This window comes from Nerophis lumbriciformis, linkage group LG27 (genome assembly GCF_033978685.3).
Source record: "Nerophis lumbriciformis linkage group LG27, RoL_Nlum_v2.1, whole genome shotgun sequence".
NCBI classification, from domain to species: Eukaryota; Metazoa; Chordata; class Actinopteri; order Syngnathiformes; family Syngnathidae; genus Nerophis; species Nerophis lumbriciformis.
In genome coordinates, this window is record NC_084574.2 from 1,124,194 (window position 1) to 1,145,851 (window position 21,658).

The window sequence follows — 21,658 nt, forward strand, 5'->3', positions numbered from 1 at the left end:
ATGTTAGATCCACTATGGACTGGACTCTCTCACTATTATGTTAGATCCACTATGGACTGGACTCTCTCACTATTATGTTAGATCCACTATGGACTGGACTCTCACTATTATGTTAGATCCACTATGGACTGGACTCTCACTATTATGTTAGATCCACTATGGACTGGACTCTCACACTATTATGTTAGATCCACTATGGACTGGACTCTCACTATTATGTTGGATCCACTATGGACTGGACTCTCACTATTATGTTAGATGCACTATGGACTGGACTCTCACTATTATGTTAGATCCACTATGGACTGGACTCTCACTATTATGTTAGATCCACTATGGACTGGACTCTCACTATTATGTTAGATCCACTATGGACTGGACTCATACACTATTATGTTAGATCCACTATGGACTGGACTCTCACACTATTATGTTAGATCCACTATGGACTGGACTCTCACACTATTATGTTAGATCCACTATGGACTGGACTCTCACACTATTATGTTAGATCCACTATGGACTGGACTCTCACTATTATGTTAGATCCACTATGGACTGGACTCTCACTATTATGTTAGATCCACTATGGACTGGACTCTCACTATTATGTTAGATCCACTATGGACTGGACTCTCACTATTATGTTAGATCCACTATGGACTGGACTCTCACTATTATGTTAGATCCACTATGGACTGGACTCTCACTATTATGTTAGATCCACTATGGACTGGACTCTCACTATTATGTTAGATCCACTATGGACTGGACTCTCACTATTATGTTAGATCCACTATGGACTGGACTCTCACACTATTATGTTAGATCCACTATGGACTGGACTCACACTATTATGTTAGATCCACTATGGACTGGACTCACACTATTATGTTAGATCCACTATGGACTGGACTCTCTCTATTATGTTAGATCCACTATGGACTGGACTCACACACTATTATGTTAGATCCACTATGGACTGGACTCTCACACTATTATGTTAGATCCACTATGGACTGGACTCTCACACTATTATGTTAGATCCACTATGGACTGGACTCTCACACTATTATGTTAGATCCACTATGGACTGGACTCTCACTATTATGTTAGATCCACTATGGACTGGACTCTCACACTATTATGTTAGATCCACTATGGACTGGACTCTCACTATTATGTTAGATCCACTATGGACTGGACTCGCACACTATTATGTTAGATCCACTATGGACTGGACTCTCTCACTATTATGTTAGATCCACTATGGACTGGACTCTCACTATTATGTTAGATCCACTATGGACTGGACTCTCACTATTATGTTAGATCCACTATGGACTGGACTCTCACACTATTATGTTAGATCCACTATGGACTGGACTCTCACTATTATGTTGGATCCACTATGGACTGGACTCTCACTATTATGTTAGATGCACTATGGACTGGACTCTCACTATTATGTTAGATCCACTATGGACTGGACTCTCACTATTATGTTAGATCCACTATGGACTGGACTCATACACTATTATGTTAGATCCACTATGGACTGGACTCTCACACTATTATGTTAGATCCACTATGGACTGGACTCTCACACTATTATGTTAGATCCACTATGGACTGGACTCTCACACTATTATGTTAGATCCACTATGGACTGGACTCTCACTATTATGTTAGATCCACTATGGACTGGACTCTCACTATTATGTTAGATCCACTATGGACTGGACTCTCACTATTATGTTAGATCCACTATGGACTGGACTCTCACTATTATGTTAGATCCACTATGGACTGGACTCTCACACTATTATGTTAGATCCACTATGGACTGGACTCTCACACTATTATGTTAGATCCACTATGGACTGGACTCACACTATTATGTTAGATCCACTATGGACTGGACTCTCACTATTATGTTAGATCCACTATGGACTGGACTCTCACACTATTATGTTAGATCCACTATGGACTGGACTCTCACACTATTATGTTAGATCCACTATGGACTTGACTCTCACTATTATGTTAGATCCACTATGGACTGGACTCTCACTATTATGTTAGATCCACTATGGACTGGACTCTCACTATTATGTTAGATCCACTATGGACTGGACTCTCACAATATTATGTTAGATCCACTATGGACTGGACTCTCACTATGATGTTAGATCCACTATGGACTGGACTCTCACACTATTATGTTAGATCCACTATGGACTGGACTCTCACTATTATGTTAGATCCACTATGGACTGGACTCTCACACTATTATGTTAGATCCACTATGGACTGGACTCTCACACTATTATGTTAGATCCACTATGGACTTGACTCTCACTATTATGTTAGATCCACTATGGACTGGACTCTCACACTATTATGTTAGATCCACTATGGACTGGACTCTCACACTATTATGTTAGATCCACTATGGACTGGACTTTCACACTATTATGTTAGATCCACTATGGACTGGACTCTCACACTATTATGTTAAATCCACTATGGACTGGACTCTCACTATTATGTTAGATCCACTATGGACTGGACTCTCACTATTATGTTAGATCCACTATGGACTGGACTCTCACTATTATGTTAGATCCACTATGGACTGGACTCTCACTATTATGTTAGATCCACTATGGACTGGACTCTCACTATTATGTTAGATCCACTATGGACTGGACTCTCACACTATTATGTTAGATCCACTATGGACTGGACTCACACTATTATGTTAGATCCACTATGGACTGGACTCACACTATTATGTTAGATCCACTATGGACTGGACTCTCTCTATTATGTTAGATCCACTATGGACTGGACTCACACACTATTATGTTAGATCCACTATGGACTGGACTCTCACACTATTATGTTAGATCCACTATGGACTGGACTCTCACACTATTATGTTAGATCCACTATGGACTGGACTCTCACACTATTATGTTAGATCCACTATGGACTGGACTCTCACTATTATGTTAGATCCACTATGGACTGGACTCTCACTATTATGTTAGATCCACTATGGACTGGACTCTCACAATTATGTTAGATCCACTATGGACTGGACTCTCACACTATTATGTTAGATCCACTATGGACTGGACTCTCACACTATTATGTTAGATCCACTATGGACTGGACTCACACTATTATGTTAGATCCACTATGGACTGGACTCACACTATTATGTTAGATCCACTATGGACTGGACTCTCTCTATTATGTTAGATCCACTATGGACTGGACTCACACACTATTATGTTAGATCCACTATGGACTGGACTCTCACACTATTATGTTAGATCCACTATGGACTGGACTCTCACACTATTATGTTAGATCCACTATGGACTGGACTCTCACACTATTATGTTAGATCCACTATGGACTGGACTCTCACTATTATGTTAGATCCACTATGGACTGGACTCTCACTATTATGTTAGATCCACTATGGACTGGACTCACACTATTATGCTAGATCCACTATGGACTGGACTCTCACACTATTATGTTAGATCCACTATGGACTGGACTCTCACACTATTATGTTAAATCCACTATGGACTGGACTCTCACACTATTATGTTAGATCCACTATGGACTGGACTCTCACACTATTATGTTAGATCCACTATGGACTGGACTCTCACACTATTATGTTAGATCCACTATGGACTGGACTCTCACACTATTATGTTAGATCCACTATGGACTGGACTCTCACACTATTATGTTAGATCCACTATGGACTGGACTCTCACACTATTATGTTAGATCCACTATGGACTGGACTCTCACACTATTATGTTAGATCCACTATGGACTGGACTTTCACACTATTATGTTAGATCCACTATGGACTGGACTCTCACACTATTATGTTAAATCCACTATGGACTGGACTCTCACTATTATGTTAGATCCACTATGGACTGGACTCTCACTATTATGTTAGATCCACTATGGACTGGACTCTCACTATTATGTTAGATCCACTATGGACTGGACTCTCACTATTATGTTAGATCCACTATGGACTGGACTCTCACACTATTATGTTAGATCCACTATGGACTGGACTCACACTATTATGTTAGATCCACTATGGACTGGACTCACACTATTATGTTAGATCCACTATGGACTGGACTCTCTCTATTATGTTAGATCCACTATGGACTGGACTCACACACTATTATGTTAGATCCACTATGGACTGGACTCTCACACTATTATGTTAGATCCACTATGGACTGGACTCTCACACTATTATGTTAGATCCACTATGGACTGGACTCTCACACTATTATGTTAGATCCACTATGGACTGGACTCTCACTATTATGTTAGATCCACTATGGACTGGACTCTCACACTATTATGTTAGATCCACTATGGACTGGACTCTCACTATTATGTTAGATCCACTATGGACTGGACTCGCACACTATTATGTTAGATCCACTATGGACTGGACTCTCTCACTATTATGTTAGATCCACTATGGACTGGACTCTCACTATTATGTTAGATCCACTATGGACTGGACTCTCACTATTATGTTAGATCCACTATGGACTGGACTCTCACACTATTATGTTAGATCCACTATGGACTGGACTCTCACTATTATGTTGGATCCACTATGGACTGGACTCTCACTATTATGTTAGATGCACTATGGACTGGACTCTCACTATTATGTTAGATCCACTATGGACTGGACTCTCACTATTATGTTAGATCCACTATGGACTGGACTCATACACTATTATGTTAGATCCACTATGGACTGGACTCTCACACTATTATGTTAGATCCACTATGGACTGGACTCTCACACTATTATGTTAGATCCACTATGGACTGGACTCTCACACTATTATGTTAGATCCACTATGGACTGGACTCTCACTATTATGTTAGATCCACTATGGACTGGACTCTCACTATTATGTTAGATCCACTATGGACTGGACTCTCTCACTATTATGTTAGATCCACTATGGACTGGACTCTCTCACTATTATGTTAGATCCACTATGGACTGGACTCTCACTATTATGTTAGATCCACTATGGACTGGACTCTCACTATTATGTTAGATCCACTATGGACTGGACTCTCACACTATTATGTTAGATCCACTATGGACTGGACTCTCACTATTATGTTGGATCCACTATGGACTGGACTCTCACTATTATGTTAGATGCACTATGGACTGGACTCTCACTATTATGTTAGATCCACTATGGACTGGACTCTCACTATTATGTTAGATCCACTATGGACTGGACTCATACACTATTATGTTAGATCCACTATGGACTGGACTCTCACACTATTATGTTAGATCCACTATGGACTGGACTCTCACACTATTATGTTAGATCCACTATGGACTGGACTCTCACACTATTATGTTAGATCCACTATGGACTGGACTCTCACTATTATGTTAGATCCACTATGGACTGGACTCTCACTATTATGTTAGATCCACTATGGACTGGACTCTCACTATTATGTTAGATCCACTATGGACTGGACTCTCACTATTATGTTAGATCCACTATGGACTGGACTCTCACTATTATGTTAGATCCACTATGGACTGGACTCTCACTATTATGTTAGATCCACTATGGACTGGACTCTCACTATTATGTTAGATCCACTATGGACTGGACTCTCACTATTATGTTAGATCCACTATGGACTGGACTCTCACACTATTATGTTAGATCCACTATGGACTGGACTCACACTATTATGTTAGATCCACTATGGACTGGACTCACACTATTATGTTAGATCCACTATGGACTGGACTCTCTCTATTATGTTAGATCCACTATGGACTGGACTCACACACTATTATGTTAGATCCACTATGGACTGGACTCTCACACTATTATGTTAGATCCACTATGGACTGGACTCTCACACTATTATGTTAGATCCACTATGGACTGGACTCTCACACTATTATGTTAGATCCACTATGGACTGGACTCTCACTATTATGTTAGATCCACTATGGACTGGACTCTCACACTATTATGTTAGATCCACTATGGACTGGACTCTCACTATTATGTTAGATCCACTATGGACTGGACTCGCACACTATTATGTTAGATCCACTATGGACTGGACTCTCTCACTATTATGTTAGATCCACTATGGACTGGACTCTCACTATTATGTTAGATCCACTATGGACTGGACTCTCACTATTATGTTAGATCCACTATGGACTGGACTCTCACACTATTATGTTAGATCCACTATGGACTGGACTCTCACTATTATGTTGGATCCACTATGGACTGGACTCTCACTATTATGTTAGATGCACTATGGACTGGACTCTCACTATTATGTTAGATCCACTATGGACTGGACTCTCACTATTATGTTAGATCCACTATGGACTGGACTCATACACTATTATGTTAGATCCACTATGGACTGGACTCTCACACTATTATGTTAGATCCACTATGGACTGGACTCACACACTATTATGTTAGATCCACTATGGACTGGACTCTCACACTATTATGTTAGATCCACTATGGACTGGACTCTCACACTATTATGTTAGATCCACTATGGACTGGACTCTCACACTATTATGTTAGATCCACTATGGACTGGACTCTCACTATTATGTTAGATCCACTATGGACTGGACTCTCACACTATTATGTTAGATCCACTATGGACTGGACTCTCACTATTATGTTAGATCCACTATGGACTGGACTCGCACACTATTATGTTAGATCCACTATGGACTGGACTCTCTCACTATTATGTTAGATCCACTATGGACTGGACTCTCACTATTATGTTAGATCCACTATGGACTGGACTCTCACTATTATGTTAGATCCACTATGGACTGGACTCTCACACTATTATGTTAGATCCACTATGGACTGGACTCTCACTATTATGTTGGATCCACTATGGACTGGACTCTCACTATTATGTTAGATGCACTATGGACTGGACTCTCACTATTATGTTAGATCCACTATGGACTGGACTCTCACTATTATGTTAGATCCACTATGGACTGGACTCATACACTATTATGTTAGATCCACTATGGACTGGACTCTCACACTATTATGTTAGATCCACTATGGACTGGACTCTCACACTATTATGTTAGATCCACTATGGACTGGACTCTCACACTATTATGTTAGATCCACTATGGACTGGACTCTCACTATTATGTTAGATCCACTATGGACTGGACTCTCACTATTATGTTAGATCCACTATGGACTGGACTCTCTCACTATTATGTTAGATCCACTATGGACTGGACTCTCTCACTATTATGTTAGATCCACTATGGACTGGACTCTCACTATTATGTTAGATCCACTATGGACTGGACTCTCACTATTATGTTAGATCCACTATGGACTGGACTCTCACACTATTATGTTAGATCCACTATGGACTGGACTCTCACTATTATGTTGGATCCACTATGGACTGGACTCTCACTATTATGTTAGATGCACTATGGACTGGACTCTCACTATTATGTTAGATCCACTATGGACTGGACTCTCACTATTATGTTAGATCCACTATGGACTGGACTCATACACTATTATGTTAGATCCACTATGGACTGGACTCTCACACTATTATGTTAGATCCACTATGGACTGGACTCTCACACTATTATGTTAGATCCACTATGGACTGGACTCTCACACTATTATGTTAGATCCACTATGGACTGGACTCTCACTATTATGTTAGATCCACTATGGACTGGACTCTCACTATTATGTTAGATCCACTATGGACTGGACTCTCACTATTATGTTAGATCCACTATGGACTGGACTCTCACTATTATGTTAGATCCACTATGGACTGGACTCTCACTATTATGTTAGATCCACTATGGACTGGACTCTCACTATTATGTTAGATCCACTATGGACTGGACTCTCACTATTATGTTAGATCCACTATGGACTGGACTCTCACTATTATGTTAGATCCACTATGGACTGGACTCTCACACTATTATGTTAGATCCACTATGGACTGGACTCACACTATTATGTTAGATCCACTATGGACTGGACTCACACTATTATGTTAGATCCACTATGGACTGGACTCTCTCTATTATGTTAGATCCACTATGGACTGGACTCACACACTATTATGTTAGATCCACTATGGACTGGACTCTCACACTATTATGTTAGATCCACTATGGACTGGACTCTCACACTATTATGTTAGATCCACTATGGACTGGACTCTCACACTATTATGTTAGATCCACTATGGACTGGACTCTCACTATTATGTTAGATCCACTATGGACTGGACTCTCACACTATTATGTTAGATCCACTATGGACTGGACTCTCACTATTATGTTAGATCCACTATGGACTGGACTCGCACACTATTATGTTAGATCCACTATGGACTGGACTCTCTCACTATTATGTTAGATCCACTATGGACTGGACTCTCACTATTATGTTAGATCCACTATGGACTGGACTCTCACTATTATGTTAGATCCACTATGGACTGGACTCTCACACTATTATGTTAGATCCACTATGGACTGGACTCTCACTATTATGTTGGATCCACTATGGACTGGACTCTCACTATTATGTTAGATGCACTATGGACTGGACTCTCACTATTATGTTAGATCCACTATGGACTGGACTCTCACTATTATGTTAGATCCACTATGGACTGGACTCATACACTATTATGTTAGATCCACTATGGACTGGACTCTCACACTATTATGTTAGATCCACTATGGACTGGACTCTCACACTATTATGTTAGATCCACTATGGACTGGACTCTCACACTATTATGTTAGATCCACTATGGACTGGACTCTCACTATTATGTTAGATCCACTATGGACTGGACTCTCACTATTATGTTAGATCCACTATGGACTGGACTCTCACTATTATGTTAGATCCACTATGGACTGGACTCTCACTATTATGTTAGATCCACTATGGACTGGACTCTCACACTATTATGTTAGATCCACTATGGACTGGACTCTCACACTATTATGTTAGATCCACTATGGACTGGACTCACACTATTATGTTAGATCCACTATGGACTGGACTCTCACTATTATGTTAGATCCACTATGGACTGGACTCTCACACTATTATGTTAGATCCACTATGGACTGGACTCTCACACTATTATGTTAGATCCACTATGGACTTGACTCTCACTATTATGTTAGATCCACTATGGACTGGACTCTCACTATTATGTTAGATCCACTATGGACTGGACTCTCACTATTATGTTAGATCCACTATGGACTGGACTCTCACAATATTATGTTAGATCCACTATGGACTGGACTCTCACTATGATGTTAGATCCACTATGGACTGGACTCTCACACTATTATGTTAGATCCACTATGGACTGGACTCTCACTATTATGTTAGATCCACTATGGACTGGACTCTCACACTATTATGTTAGATCCACTATGGACTGGACTCTCACACTATTATGTTAGATCCACTATGGACTTGACTCTCACTATTATGTTAGATCCACTATGGACTGGACTCTCACACTATTATGTTAGATCCACTATGGACTGGACTCTCACACTATTATGTTAGATCCACTATGGACTGGACTCTCACTATTATGTTAGATCCACTATGGACTGGACTCTCACTATTATGTTAGATCCACTATGGACTGGACTCTCACTATTATGTTGGATCCACTATGGACTGGACTCTCACTAGTATCACATCTTCAGTCCCCTCTAAGGTTTCTCATTGTCATCCCATTGTGTTGAGTTTTTCCTTGCACTGATGTGGGATCTGAGCCCAGGATGTTGTTGTGGCTTGTGCAGCCCTTTTAGACACTGGTGGTTTGGGGCTATATATAAGTAAACATTGATTGATCGGTTAGTACTCACACAGCATGGGGCTCCTTGAACTTCCCCACTTGTTGGATCTGGTACATGAGGTCCCCTCCGTTAATATACTCCATCACAAAATACAATCGGTCCTGAGGGCCAAAGAAGACTCTTTGTTACCCGCAAAACCACATCATGAGGAGAGGACAGCGAGTGTTACCATGGTCTGGAAGCAGGAGTGCAGCTGTGTGAGGAAAGGAGGCTTCCCGGCCAGAGCCAGGACCCTCTTCTCCACCATAGTACACTCCACGTCGTCGTCCTGGATCACCACGTCCTTCTTCAGGATCTTGACGGCGTACAACTCGTCGGTTCCTTTCCTCTCGGCCAGCATCACCTGAAGCCGGCCGGGCCGCGAGGACATTAGAGCGCTGACGTTGAAAGTTCCAGACAGGAAGTACCTTGCCAAAGCTGCCCTTCCCCAGGACCATGATGAAGTTGAAGTCGGAGAGCTTGATGCGGTCCTGGTTGCCATTGCTGTCGTACTTGCTGACGGAGGAAGAGGACGAGTCTGACGGCTTCCCCGGGCCCACCTTTGCCCTCTGAGAGGAGAGACGTCATTGGCGGGAAAATAAAGACACCGAATCTCTCGTTGTTGACTCACTGCAAACTTTTCTCGCAGCTCCTCGTTGCCATCTTCGCCATCGGGCTGGACGGGAACGTTAAAATACTCTCCTTCCTCCTGGGACAGAAGCTTGAACCTGGGCGGAAGGATAAAAAAAAAGGGACTCGGTTAGATATTGTCCACAAAAAATACGAAACAAAAATCGAAATTTTGATTCACACGAACAAAAAATGAAAGAGGCCTACTGTGCGGCCGCTAGAGATGCGCGGATAGGCAATTATTTCATCCGCAACCGCATCAGAAAGTCGTCAACCATCCGCCATCCACCCGATCTAACATTTGATCAGAACCGCACCCGCCCGTTGTTATATATCTAATATAGACGATGCAAGGCATTAGTGAGGTTATAAAGCTTTTGCCTGTTAAAGAAAGAGACTGATCCAATGCAGCACAGACATTCGCGTGCCACGCTGTCACGACCCAGACGCACACCAGTGCGCAATCATATGGGAGCCGCGCTGAGCGCACCTCCAAGCACGTCTCGCTGCCGGCGACGGCCGGGTATGGGCCCGACGCTCCAGCGCCATCCATTTTCAGGGCAGGTGGGTTGTTACACACTCCTTAGCGGGTTCCGACTTCCATGGCCACCGTCCTGCTGTCTATATCAACCAGGGTGAGCCCCACCCCTTTCGTGAGCGCACTGCGCGCGGAGTGACCCCTGTTACGCGCCCCCGGCAACAGGGGTGGCGGGCAGGTAAGCTGCGCGGGCGGAGTGCGCGGAGTGACCCCTGTTACGAGCCCCCGGCCACGGGGGTGGCGGGCAGGTAAGCTGCTTACCTGCTGCGCGTGACGCCGGCCGCGGCTAAGGCGGACGAGGCGGGGTGTCGGTGCGGTGGGCGCGGTGGTGACCCTGGACGTGCGTCGGGCCCTTCTCGCGGATCGCCTCAGCTACGGCTCCCGGTGGGGCCCTCTCGGGGGAAGGGGCCTCGGTCCCGGACCCCGGCGAGGCGTCCCTTCTCCGCTCCGTAAAAGTGTCCATCTCTTTTTTTTTTCTTCTTCTGTTGTGGCATATGCTGCAGGTGCCTGCTCGTTTTTCGTATGTGGGTAACAACATTTAACTATGTATATATATTTACCAATTGGTTTAACTGCCACCCGCCTGAATCTATTTAAAATCTAATTTTTTTTTATTTCAACCGCCCGACCCGACCCGCGGATAAAATCTAATTTTTTTTAATTTCATCCGCCCGATCCGCGGATAATCCGCGGACTCCGCGGTTGTGCCCGCAAACCGCGCATCTCTAGCGGCCGCAGTATTCATGGACTTAACAAAAGCATTTGACACAATTAATCATGATATTTTAATAGTAAAATTAGAACGATATGGCATCAGAGGTTCGGTATTGAATTGGGTAAGAAGTTATTTAACCAACAGGAAGCAATATGTGAAGATGGGTGAAAATATGTCAACACGGCTAGATATATCCTGTGGTGTACCCCAGGGGTCAATACTGGGACCAAGATTGTTCAATCTTTATATAAACGCATACCTGCCAACTTTTGAAATCAGAAAAACCTAGTAGCCAGGGTCCAGGACAAAGTCCTGGTGGGGGGTTCAGGCTTCGCCCCCCGACGCAAAATGATTATTAGCATTCAGACAGGTTAAAATGTTGCTAAAACCATCACTTTTCTATCAGTCACAGTGACTTTTCAAAACAAAAATATTACAGCAAAAATCATATGGGTTGATTGACATGTTTATTCTGTAAGCTAACTTCAATAGTTTGAAATTATTTTGACAGTTAATGCCAGTTATCCTGTCAACCTTTCACAAGACTTCAATTTGTTCATTGAAAGTATAAACACTTTTTACAGTAAACAAATGGTAAAACAGTACTAAACAATTCCATTAAAAAAAAATTGGTGTCATTATTAACTTTCTGTCCAAGCTTGTATAATCTACTGCCTTGTTCAATTGTAAAAAATATTCTGTGCCTAAAATTCACATTTCTATCACAATTATCATACTGTAAACATGGTAAGCTAACTTCATTAAAATTAATAGTCCTGTCAATAGCATGGAATTACAATTCAAATGTAGTTTTTTTGTAAGCCTTTCAAAAGAATTCAAAATATGAAAAATGAATGAAAATTAATTGAAGCCATCAGACACTTGAAAAGTGGCACATCACATCTCTAATGTAATCATTTGAACTTTTCAACAGAAATAGCACTGCAAAAATATTAAGGACATACTTCTGTATTTTGGTAGTTATGCTGTCAACATTTAACAAGATTTCTTCAACTTGGACTTGAAAGCATAAATAGTATAAACACTTTTAACAGTATAACAGTACTAAACAATTCCAATAGATAACATTGGTGTCATTACCTTTTTGAAAGTTTTCCACTTGTATCGCTTGCAACGGCATTAGACTTGTGTTTTTTTGTCCCAACGTGGTCTTTTACATCGCTAATTCCTCCGTGTCTGATCGAAAAATCTTGTCTGCACAAGGTGCAATTCGCGTAGTTTTCACCCTTTTTGGAACGGATAATTATTCCCGGATAGGCTTTTGAATATTCTTCACGGAATGACTGCAGTTTTCTTTTCGGTTTAAGACTCGTTTGCGATTTTTCTCCGGCTGATTCCATGATCGTTCGCTCGTTTGGAAACAATGGCAACTGGTGCCTCGTGCTTGGCAGCGGTGCTATAAAATAGCCTTGCGCATTTAAAAAAAAATTTTTTTTTTAAATAATGAAAAACCGTATTTTTTATCACTGCAACCGTAACCCGGAATAGGTTGATGAAAACCGTACTAATTACGGGAAAACCGGAGTAGTTGGCAGGTATGGCAATGTTCAAATCCAGGCTGAAGCACTAAAAGTATTTTATCGACACTATTTGATTGATTTTAATCTGAATTATGACTTGATGATGACTTTATTTTCAGATTCGAATTTGAATTATGATTCTTTTTTGTTTATTTTAATATTTTTTCCCTCTCGTAATTGTCTGTAAAGTCATTTGAATCACTTTGTGCTCTATAAATAAACTTGCCTTGCCTTCTTCTCCATTGTTGTTGTTGTTTGGTGAGTCTTGTCTCTGACTGATGCAATCTACGCAGTGTGGTTTTCACTTTCCGCCACGACTATTTTGAAGTGGAACGGCAACCGCCACAAACAGCTGCACTTGTAGATCTAATCTACTATTGTGTCGTGAAAAAGTGGCATTTGTCAAAGATTAGTGTTTCATTCACAAGAGACCATGTGCTGGAGATTTGTGGATATGTCATAATCTGTTTAGAAAGACAATATAGCAGCATAAGCTAGTTAGCTCTCTGTGATCACGACGCCGCTAAAAGTAGTTCCTCTGTGATAGCGCTTATATTAACAATATTGCCAGTCCTTGGTTAGTGTTCAGGTCACTACATGTAAAGAGACTACCGCATTTCCTCCAATTAGCGCCCGGGCGGTAATTAATTTAAAACCTCTTCTCACTCCGGCGCTTACCAAAGGCATGCGGTAAATTTAGGCATGCGCTTATAAATTTGAGTGTGATGTAAGGATACCATCATGACATCGCTTAATGCTGCAATAAAATTGAATCTTTTTGTTTGGGTCTGAAAAGGCAATTATAACGTGACACTCTTTATCTTTACAAGGGGTCATTCAACAATTACCTACGCATTTTTCTGTATGCAAAAACGCATGAAAAACTAATTGAAAATAAAACATGCTACTTTAATTCTTAAAGGCCTACTGAAATGATTTTTTTTTTATTTAAACGGGAATAGCAGATCCATTCTATGTGTCATACTTCATCATTTCGCGATATTGCCATATTTTTGCTGAAAGGATTTAGTATGTGTCCGCTTCTTCATCACGCTCATCACTTTTTACGGCTATGTCTTGGTCGTCATCTTGTCTCAGGGGCTGATTGAGGAGGCCGTGTATATCAATACATATGTATTATTTTGCCAAACCAGTTTGACCCGGCGGTAAATCGAGGCATGCGCATACTATATACCCGGCGGCAATTCAAGGAAATACGGTACTCTTGGTGGTTTTTGGATTTATGGACTTTATTAGCTGCTTTGTTTGCCACCTCTTACTTACCGTATTTTACTAACTAGAATGCAAAAAAAAAAAAAAAAAAGACATATGTTCTCTAAAGGGGTTGTGAATGATCGGCAAAATTCCCCCCAAAAAGTGCAGTTTAAGCACGTGCAATATTTGACTTAGTGGATTATTTTAAATCATTTCAATCAAAAATGTCCGGTCAACGGTCCTTTCGGAAGCTCTCAGGATAAAAGTGTATTTAATCTCTTAAGGCCCAAGCTGTTTGTTTACATTTTATTTCTCTTTGCTATTTGGGCTTATTGGACCCTAATTAGAATAAAAAACTAAGAATCATCTTTTGATATGATGTACTTAGTCCATAAGTACACAAACGTGTACTTCATGTTTAGTGACATGCTAATTCTTATTTTTACACTTTTTCCCCCCCAAATTCCATTGTATGTTATACTCTTCTGACACCACCAGATGGCAGTATAAGTGTCCACATACGTGGCCATAAGACCCCAATTCAGTAGTGTACACAATTTTGGAAAAAAGAGCTAAAAGGTGCTGTCCACGCATGTGGCCACTAAGCCTTTAGAAAAGCTGAACAAGAAGAGTCCAACAATGATGTAGTGCACGACGCTGACATGGTACAGTAGATGGGGAAAAAACAAAGATTGTTGACAGAATGGTGCCACGGTCCAGCAGAAGCAAGACACTACATGACGTGACATGGACAACCTCTATCTTATCTTACCAGCCGTCTACTCCTTGTTTCTGCAGCTCCGAGACGCCAAAAGACAGAGCTCCCATGAAGTCGTTCCTGCTGGTCAAGTCCCAATCCCAGATCTCCACGGACAGACGGCGGCCATTGTCACTTTCTTTCAGGTTGCTGACGGAGGAGAGGACAGGTGAGCCGCTCAGAAGTGGAGCCACATGTTTTGTGTCAGGAAGGAACCAAATGTGGCTCACAAAGTGAAGGTCTCATCCCAGGTGGGGTTGAGGCAGCTTTTAATGGTCTTGGTCTTCTGCTTGCTCTCACTCTTGGGGTCAGGGACCAGTTTGAGCTTGACGTAGGGGTCCGACAGGCCGTTGGGGTCCATGGGGACCAAGTTCCTGGCCTCTTTGACTGTGAAGAAGTGGGATGAAAACAATTAAATGTTACTAGCGACTGCTACTTTTCCACTGGCAGAACAAGGTACTACCACACTGCAAAAAGTGAAATCTAAGTAAGATGAAATTGTCACGACTTGGTCCTGGGTGTCTGCTTTTCCGGAATGCAACGGAAAGTTGGCTCGGGCGAGACGGGAATGTGAGTACATATTTATTTAACATTATCAAAAAAAAGAACAAACTAAAGGCGCGCACAAGGCAGAAGTACAAACTTGACAAATGAAATAAATACTTGCACGTGGGCAGAAACTGTGAACAATGAAACAAAAAACACTAACTGTGGCATTAATAAACAAAAACTTACTTGGCTTGGACTAAAGTAGCAGCATGAAAGATGGACATGAAAACAAGTGTCAGGAATGTGCAGAGCATAAATGTGGGGATGTCGCCAGCAAGACAAACTGAAAACAATGAACTTAAATACTACAGACATGATTAGTGAAAACAGGTGCGTGACTCAAAACGTGAAACAGGTGCGTGCACGTGACAGGTGAAAACTAATGGTTGCTATGGTGACAAACAAACAAAAGTGCGCAAAAAGTCCAAAAACAAAACCGAACATGACTAAAACAAAACATGATCACACAGACATGACAGAAATATGTCAAATAAGGCTGATATTTGCTTACTTTCTGTCTGATAAGATCATTTTTCTCACTAAGCAGATTTTATGTTAGAGTGTTTTACTTGTTTTAAGTGTTTTGCTCCTAAATGATGTCAGTAAGATATTACAGCTTGTTGCTGAGATTTGATGACCTATATTGAGTAAAACATGCTTGAAACTAGAATATCAAGTGTTGCAAAGCTGTGTCATCAACACTCACAAGTATAAAACTACTTTTTTAAAGTCATCATTTCTTATTTCAAGCATGAAATTAAAAAAATCATGACTTTGACACAATTGTGTCTCATAATTAAAACAGATGACTGTCATGACTTGGTCTTGGGTGTGTGCTTTTCCGGGATGCAACGGAAAGTTGGCTCGGGCGAGACGGGAATGTAAGTACATTTTTTTATTTAAAGACTATAAATACAAAAAAAAAGGATCAAACAAAAAACACGCACAATGGCGGAGAACAAACTATGAAACCAAAAAGACTATAAACATGGAACAAAAACTTACTTGGCTTGGACAAAAATAGTTGCTTGAGGAATGGACATGGAAAGAATGTGCAGAGCATAAATGTGGTGAGGTCGTCAGAAAGACAAACTGAAAACAATGAACTTAAATACTACAGACATGATTAACAAAAACAGGTGTGTGACTCAAGACGTGAAACAGGTGCGTGACGTGACAGGTGAAAACTAATGGGTTGCTATGGTGACAATCAAGAGTGCACAATGAGTCCAAACGTGGAACAGGTGAAACTAATGGGTAATCATGCAAACAAGACAAGGGAGTGAAAAGCCAGAAACTAAACAAAACATGACTTAAAACAAAACATGATTACACAGACATGACAATGACAACCAAATGGACTTTGCTGTTTTATTTCCAATGAAACAATAGAACATACGTACTCATATAATAGTACAGTTGGCACAGTACAGTAAACTGACAGTTAATATTTAAACATGTAACATTTCTAACTATTTTGATGCACATTCAGATGAATTCTTCAAAATTACAATTAAACATTTCTGGCCGGGGGCCGGGCTGTATATATGCGCACTAATTGACTGAAAGAGCACGCACTTGGCGCGATGATGTCATGTTATCCACGGAAAAATGCATTTTTAGACAATATGATTTGCCTGAGCGGCTAGGAGACCCCGAGAGTAACAAGCGCTTGCCTTGTTGCCTTTCCATTAAGAACAATAAATTAGTTTTTAGTATAAGTTTGCTGCTTTCAAGAAATGTAATATCATTATGTCAAGATAATGGCACTAGCATTTACTTCATTTCAGAATATTTTTCAACATATTGAGCAAAAAGGTCTAATTTTTTTTTCTACCAAGAAAAGTGCACTTGTTATTAGTGAGAATATACTTATTTTAAGCTATTTTTGGGTTCATTGAGGTTAGCTAATTAGGGCCCGCAAGGCCATAACGACATAAGGACCTATTGAATTTGTAAGGTTTTATTCTTTCTTCCGCCGCCTCTTTGAGCACTAATTTGACCCCCTTAACATGCTTCAAAACTCACCATATTTGACCCACACATCAGGACCTGCGAAAATTGTCTTTTAATAAAAAAACCAAACCCCAAAACTCAAAATTGCGCTCTAGCGCCCCCTAGGAAAAAAACAAACTAGACTGCCTGTAACTCCCACTAGGAAGGTCGGAGAGACATGAAACAAAAACCTCTATGTAGGTCTGACTTAGACCTAGTTTTCATAATTGTATATCCTCGGGCAAAAATCAACAGGAAGTTGGCAATTCCCCCTTCAAGACAAAAAAGTACTAAAAACAGTCACTTTTGCCTTTTTGAGCTGTAATTTGACCCCCTTAACATGCTTCAAAACTCACCGAACTGAACACACACATCAGGACTGGCAAAAATTGTGATCTAATAAAAAAAACCTAACCCCAAATTTAAAAATTGCGCTCTAGAGCAATTTTTGAATAAAACGGAGAAAAAAACTGCTCCTCGGAAGAAAAAAATGACAAAACTGCCTGTAACTCCCACTGGGAAGGTCGGAGAGACATGAAACAAAATCCTCTCCGTAGGTCTCACTTAGACCTACATTTCATAAATTGACAACCCCCAGCAAAAATCTACAAGAAGCTTGCTATTCCCCCTTCAACACAACATTTTTGTAAAAACCGGTCACCTTTCTTCAAACATTATCTCCTCTGAGCGTGTTTGTTGTTTCGGCTTCAAACTAACACAGGAGAGAGATTGAACCCTTTTGATTGAAAGTTATCGAAAGAGTTTTAATACCGGCTCCGGTTTTGATTTTATGACCCTTCAAAGAGCCGCTGCGCTGATGCTGCTGTTTTTTCAAGAAGGCTGCTTAAAAGCAGGAAGCACGTAGACAAAAGTATTGGGACACTTATGACCAAAAATGAACAAAAGTATTGGGACACTTAGGACTAGCACCTGCCAAATACGCGGGCCCGACCAATGCTGCTTGCAGCTTTAATTTGACTTGTTTTGGAAAGTCTTGACAAGCCAAATGTTCTTGTTCTATTGGCAGATAATTTTGCTTAGTTCAAATAAAATACCCCTCATTTTTAGGGACCGCAATGTCCCTTCGGGACAGAGGACCCTATTGTAATTGTAAGGTTTCATTATTATTCCGCCGCCTCTTTGAGCTGTAATTTGACCCCCTTAACATGCTTCAAAACTCACCAAATTCGACACACACATCAAGACTGGCGAAAATTGCGATCTGATCAAAAAACCTAGCCCCAAAACTCAAAATTGCGCTCTAGCGCCCCCTAAGAAGAAAACACAGACAAAACTGTCTCTAACTCCCAGTAGGAATGTCGTAGAGACATGAAACAAAAACCTCTATGTAGGTCTCACTTAGACCTACATTCCACACATTGACATCTTTCAGCAGAAATCAACAGGAAGTTTGCAATTCCCCCTTCAAATCGAAAGTTTAGTAAAAACAGTCACTTTTGCCTCTTTGAGCTGTAATTTGACCCCCTTAACATGCTTCAAAACTCACCAAACTGGACAAACACTTTAGGACTGGCAACAATTGCGCTCTCATAAAAAAAACCCAACCCCAAAACTCAAAATTGTGCTCTAGCGCCCCCTAAGAAGAAAACACAGACAAAACTGTCTCTAACTCCCAGTAGGAATGTCGTAGAGACATGAAACAAAAACCTCTATGTAGGTCTCACTTAGACCTACATTCCACACATTGACATCTTTCAGCAGAAATCAACAGGAAGTTTGCAATTCCCCCTTCAAAACAAAAGTTTAGTAAACACAGTCACTTTTGCCTCTTTGAGCTGTAATTTGACCCCCTTAACATGCTTCAAAACTCACCAAACTGGACAAACACTTTAGGACTGGCAACAATTGCGCTCTCATAAAAAAACCCAACCCCAAAACTCAAAATTGCGCTCTAGCGCCCCCTAGGAAGAAAACACAGACACAACTGCTCCTGGGAAGAAAACTCAGACAAAACTGCCTGTAACTTCCAGTAGGAATGTCTTAGAGACATGAACTAAAAACCTCTATGTAGGTCTCACTTAGACCTACAGTTCATATATTGACAACCCCCAGCAAAAATCAATGCAATTCCCCCTTCAAAACAAAAGTTTTGTAAAAATCGGTCACCTGTTTTCAAACATTATCTCCTCTGAGCGCGTTTGTCGTGTGGGCTTCAAATTAGCACAGGAGAGAGATTGAACCCTTCTGATAAAAAGTTGATGAAAGAGTTTTAATTACTGCTCCGGTTTGGATTTTATGAGCCCTCAAAGTCGGTCCCGCCCATCGCTGCTTGCAGCTTTAATTGTATTTGTTTTTTCTTGTTTTTGAACACTGACTTTTTGAACAGTGTAGGAACAGCTCCTGGTTAGCTCGGGTTCCAATGTGACGATACTGCTAACCAATCATATAGTAGGGAAGGGATTCATATGACCACATTCCTGCAATGCAGTCTGCTGATCAAATCAACGCTGCAAATTCCATTAGATCTGGGAAATGCACGGTGACCTTTCCAGGTTCCAGGTGGGACGTGAGTCTGCAATACTCTGGGGTCATTGTCCCCGGCCCTAAATAGATCTGACACTTAACAACAGTTTAGTTTCTGCGCCGCCATCGACCAACAGCGGTCTGCTCCAGACAAAGCTGGCACACCATGTGGGCCAATCGTTGCACCATTGATCAGCTTAATGGGCTCTCTGGTTTTGGTCTCAGGTGCATAAAGAGTTGGAGCCCCTCTCTCTCTAGCTAAGTGGAGGAAAGTCTATTTGCGTGCTCCGTGTTTTGAGTCCGGCAGAGGGAGTACTTACTCGTGACGGTGAGCCTGTCCTCGTTGATTCGAGCCGAAATTTGGATGCGCCCTCTCCTCTCCGTGTGATCCGTCCCACACAGGCTGGGCACGTTAGCCACGCAGCGCTTATGGATGTTCATCATGCAGTCTGAGACAACACATGAAGTCTTCTCATTATCACCATTAAGAGACAATTAGTACACACTCAAAAATCTGCACAAAAGGCTAAATAAAAGAAGATACATACAGTGGTGGTCAAAAGTGTACATACACTTGTCTGTGTGGAGTTTACAATCATTTCTACAACTCTTATTTTTTTGTGATGTAGTGATTGGAGCACATACTTGTTGCTCACAAAAAACCTTCATGAAGTTTGCTTCTTTTATGAATTTATTATGGCTCTACTGAAAATGTGAGGGTCAAAAGTATACATACAGCAATGTTAATATTTGCTTACATGTCCCTTGGCAAGTTTACCTGCAATAAGGCGCTTTTGAAAGCCATCCACAAGCTTCTGCTTGACCACTAAATTGCTGCAGTTCAGCTAAATGTGTTGCTTTTCTGACATGGACTTGTTTCTTCAGCATTGTCCACACCTTTAAGTCAGGACTTTGGGAAGAAAACCTTCATTCTAGCCTGATTTAGCCATTCCTTTACTACTTTTGATGTGTGTGAGACCAAAAGCGCCTTATTGCAGGTAAACTTGCCAAGGGACATGTAAGCTAGAGATGCGCGGATAGGCAATTATTTCATCCGCAACCGCATCAGAAAGTCGTCAACCATCCGCAATCCACCCGATCTAACATTTGATCAGAACTGCATCCGCCCGCCATCCGCCCGCACCTGCCCGTTGTTATATATCTAATATAGACGATGCAAGGCATTAGTGAGGTTATAAAGCTTTTGCCT

The 21,658-nt window shown here is 41.2% G+C and overlaps 1 protein-coding gene across 4 annotated transcripts in view; it reads right to left on the reverse strand.

Moving 5' to 3' along the window:
* LOC133570252 (protein kinase C beta type-like) overlaps positions 1–21,658 on the reverse strand; it is a 123,547-nt gene that overhangs the window by 21,822 nt on the left and 80,067 nt on the right. For all 4 annotated transcript variants that reach the window (XM_061923065.2, XM_061923068.2, XM_061923066.2 and 1 more), the window contains exons 5-11: positions 20,769–20,897; positions 15,651–15,807; positions 15,436–15,570; positions 10,656–10,752; positions 10,453–10,593; positions 10,215–10,388; positions 10,055–10,146 (exon numbers count right to left, since the gene is read on the reverse strand). In XM_061923065.2, the coding sequence (XP_061779049.1) occupies positions 10,055–10,146; positions 10,215–10,388; positions 10,453–10,593; positions 10,656–10,752; positions 15,436–15,570; positions 15,651–15,807; positions 20,769–20,897 (925 nt within the window). The remainder of the gene's footprint in view (positions 1–10,054; positions 10,147–10,214; positions 10,389–10,452; positions 10,594–10,655; positions 10,753–15,435; positions 15,571–15,650; positions 15,808–20,768; positions 20,898–21,658) is intronic.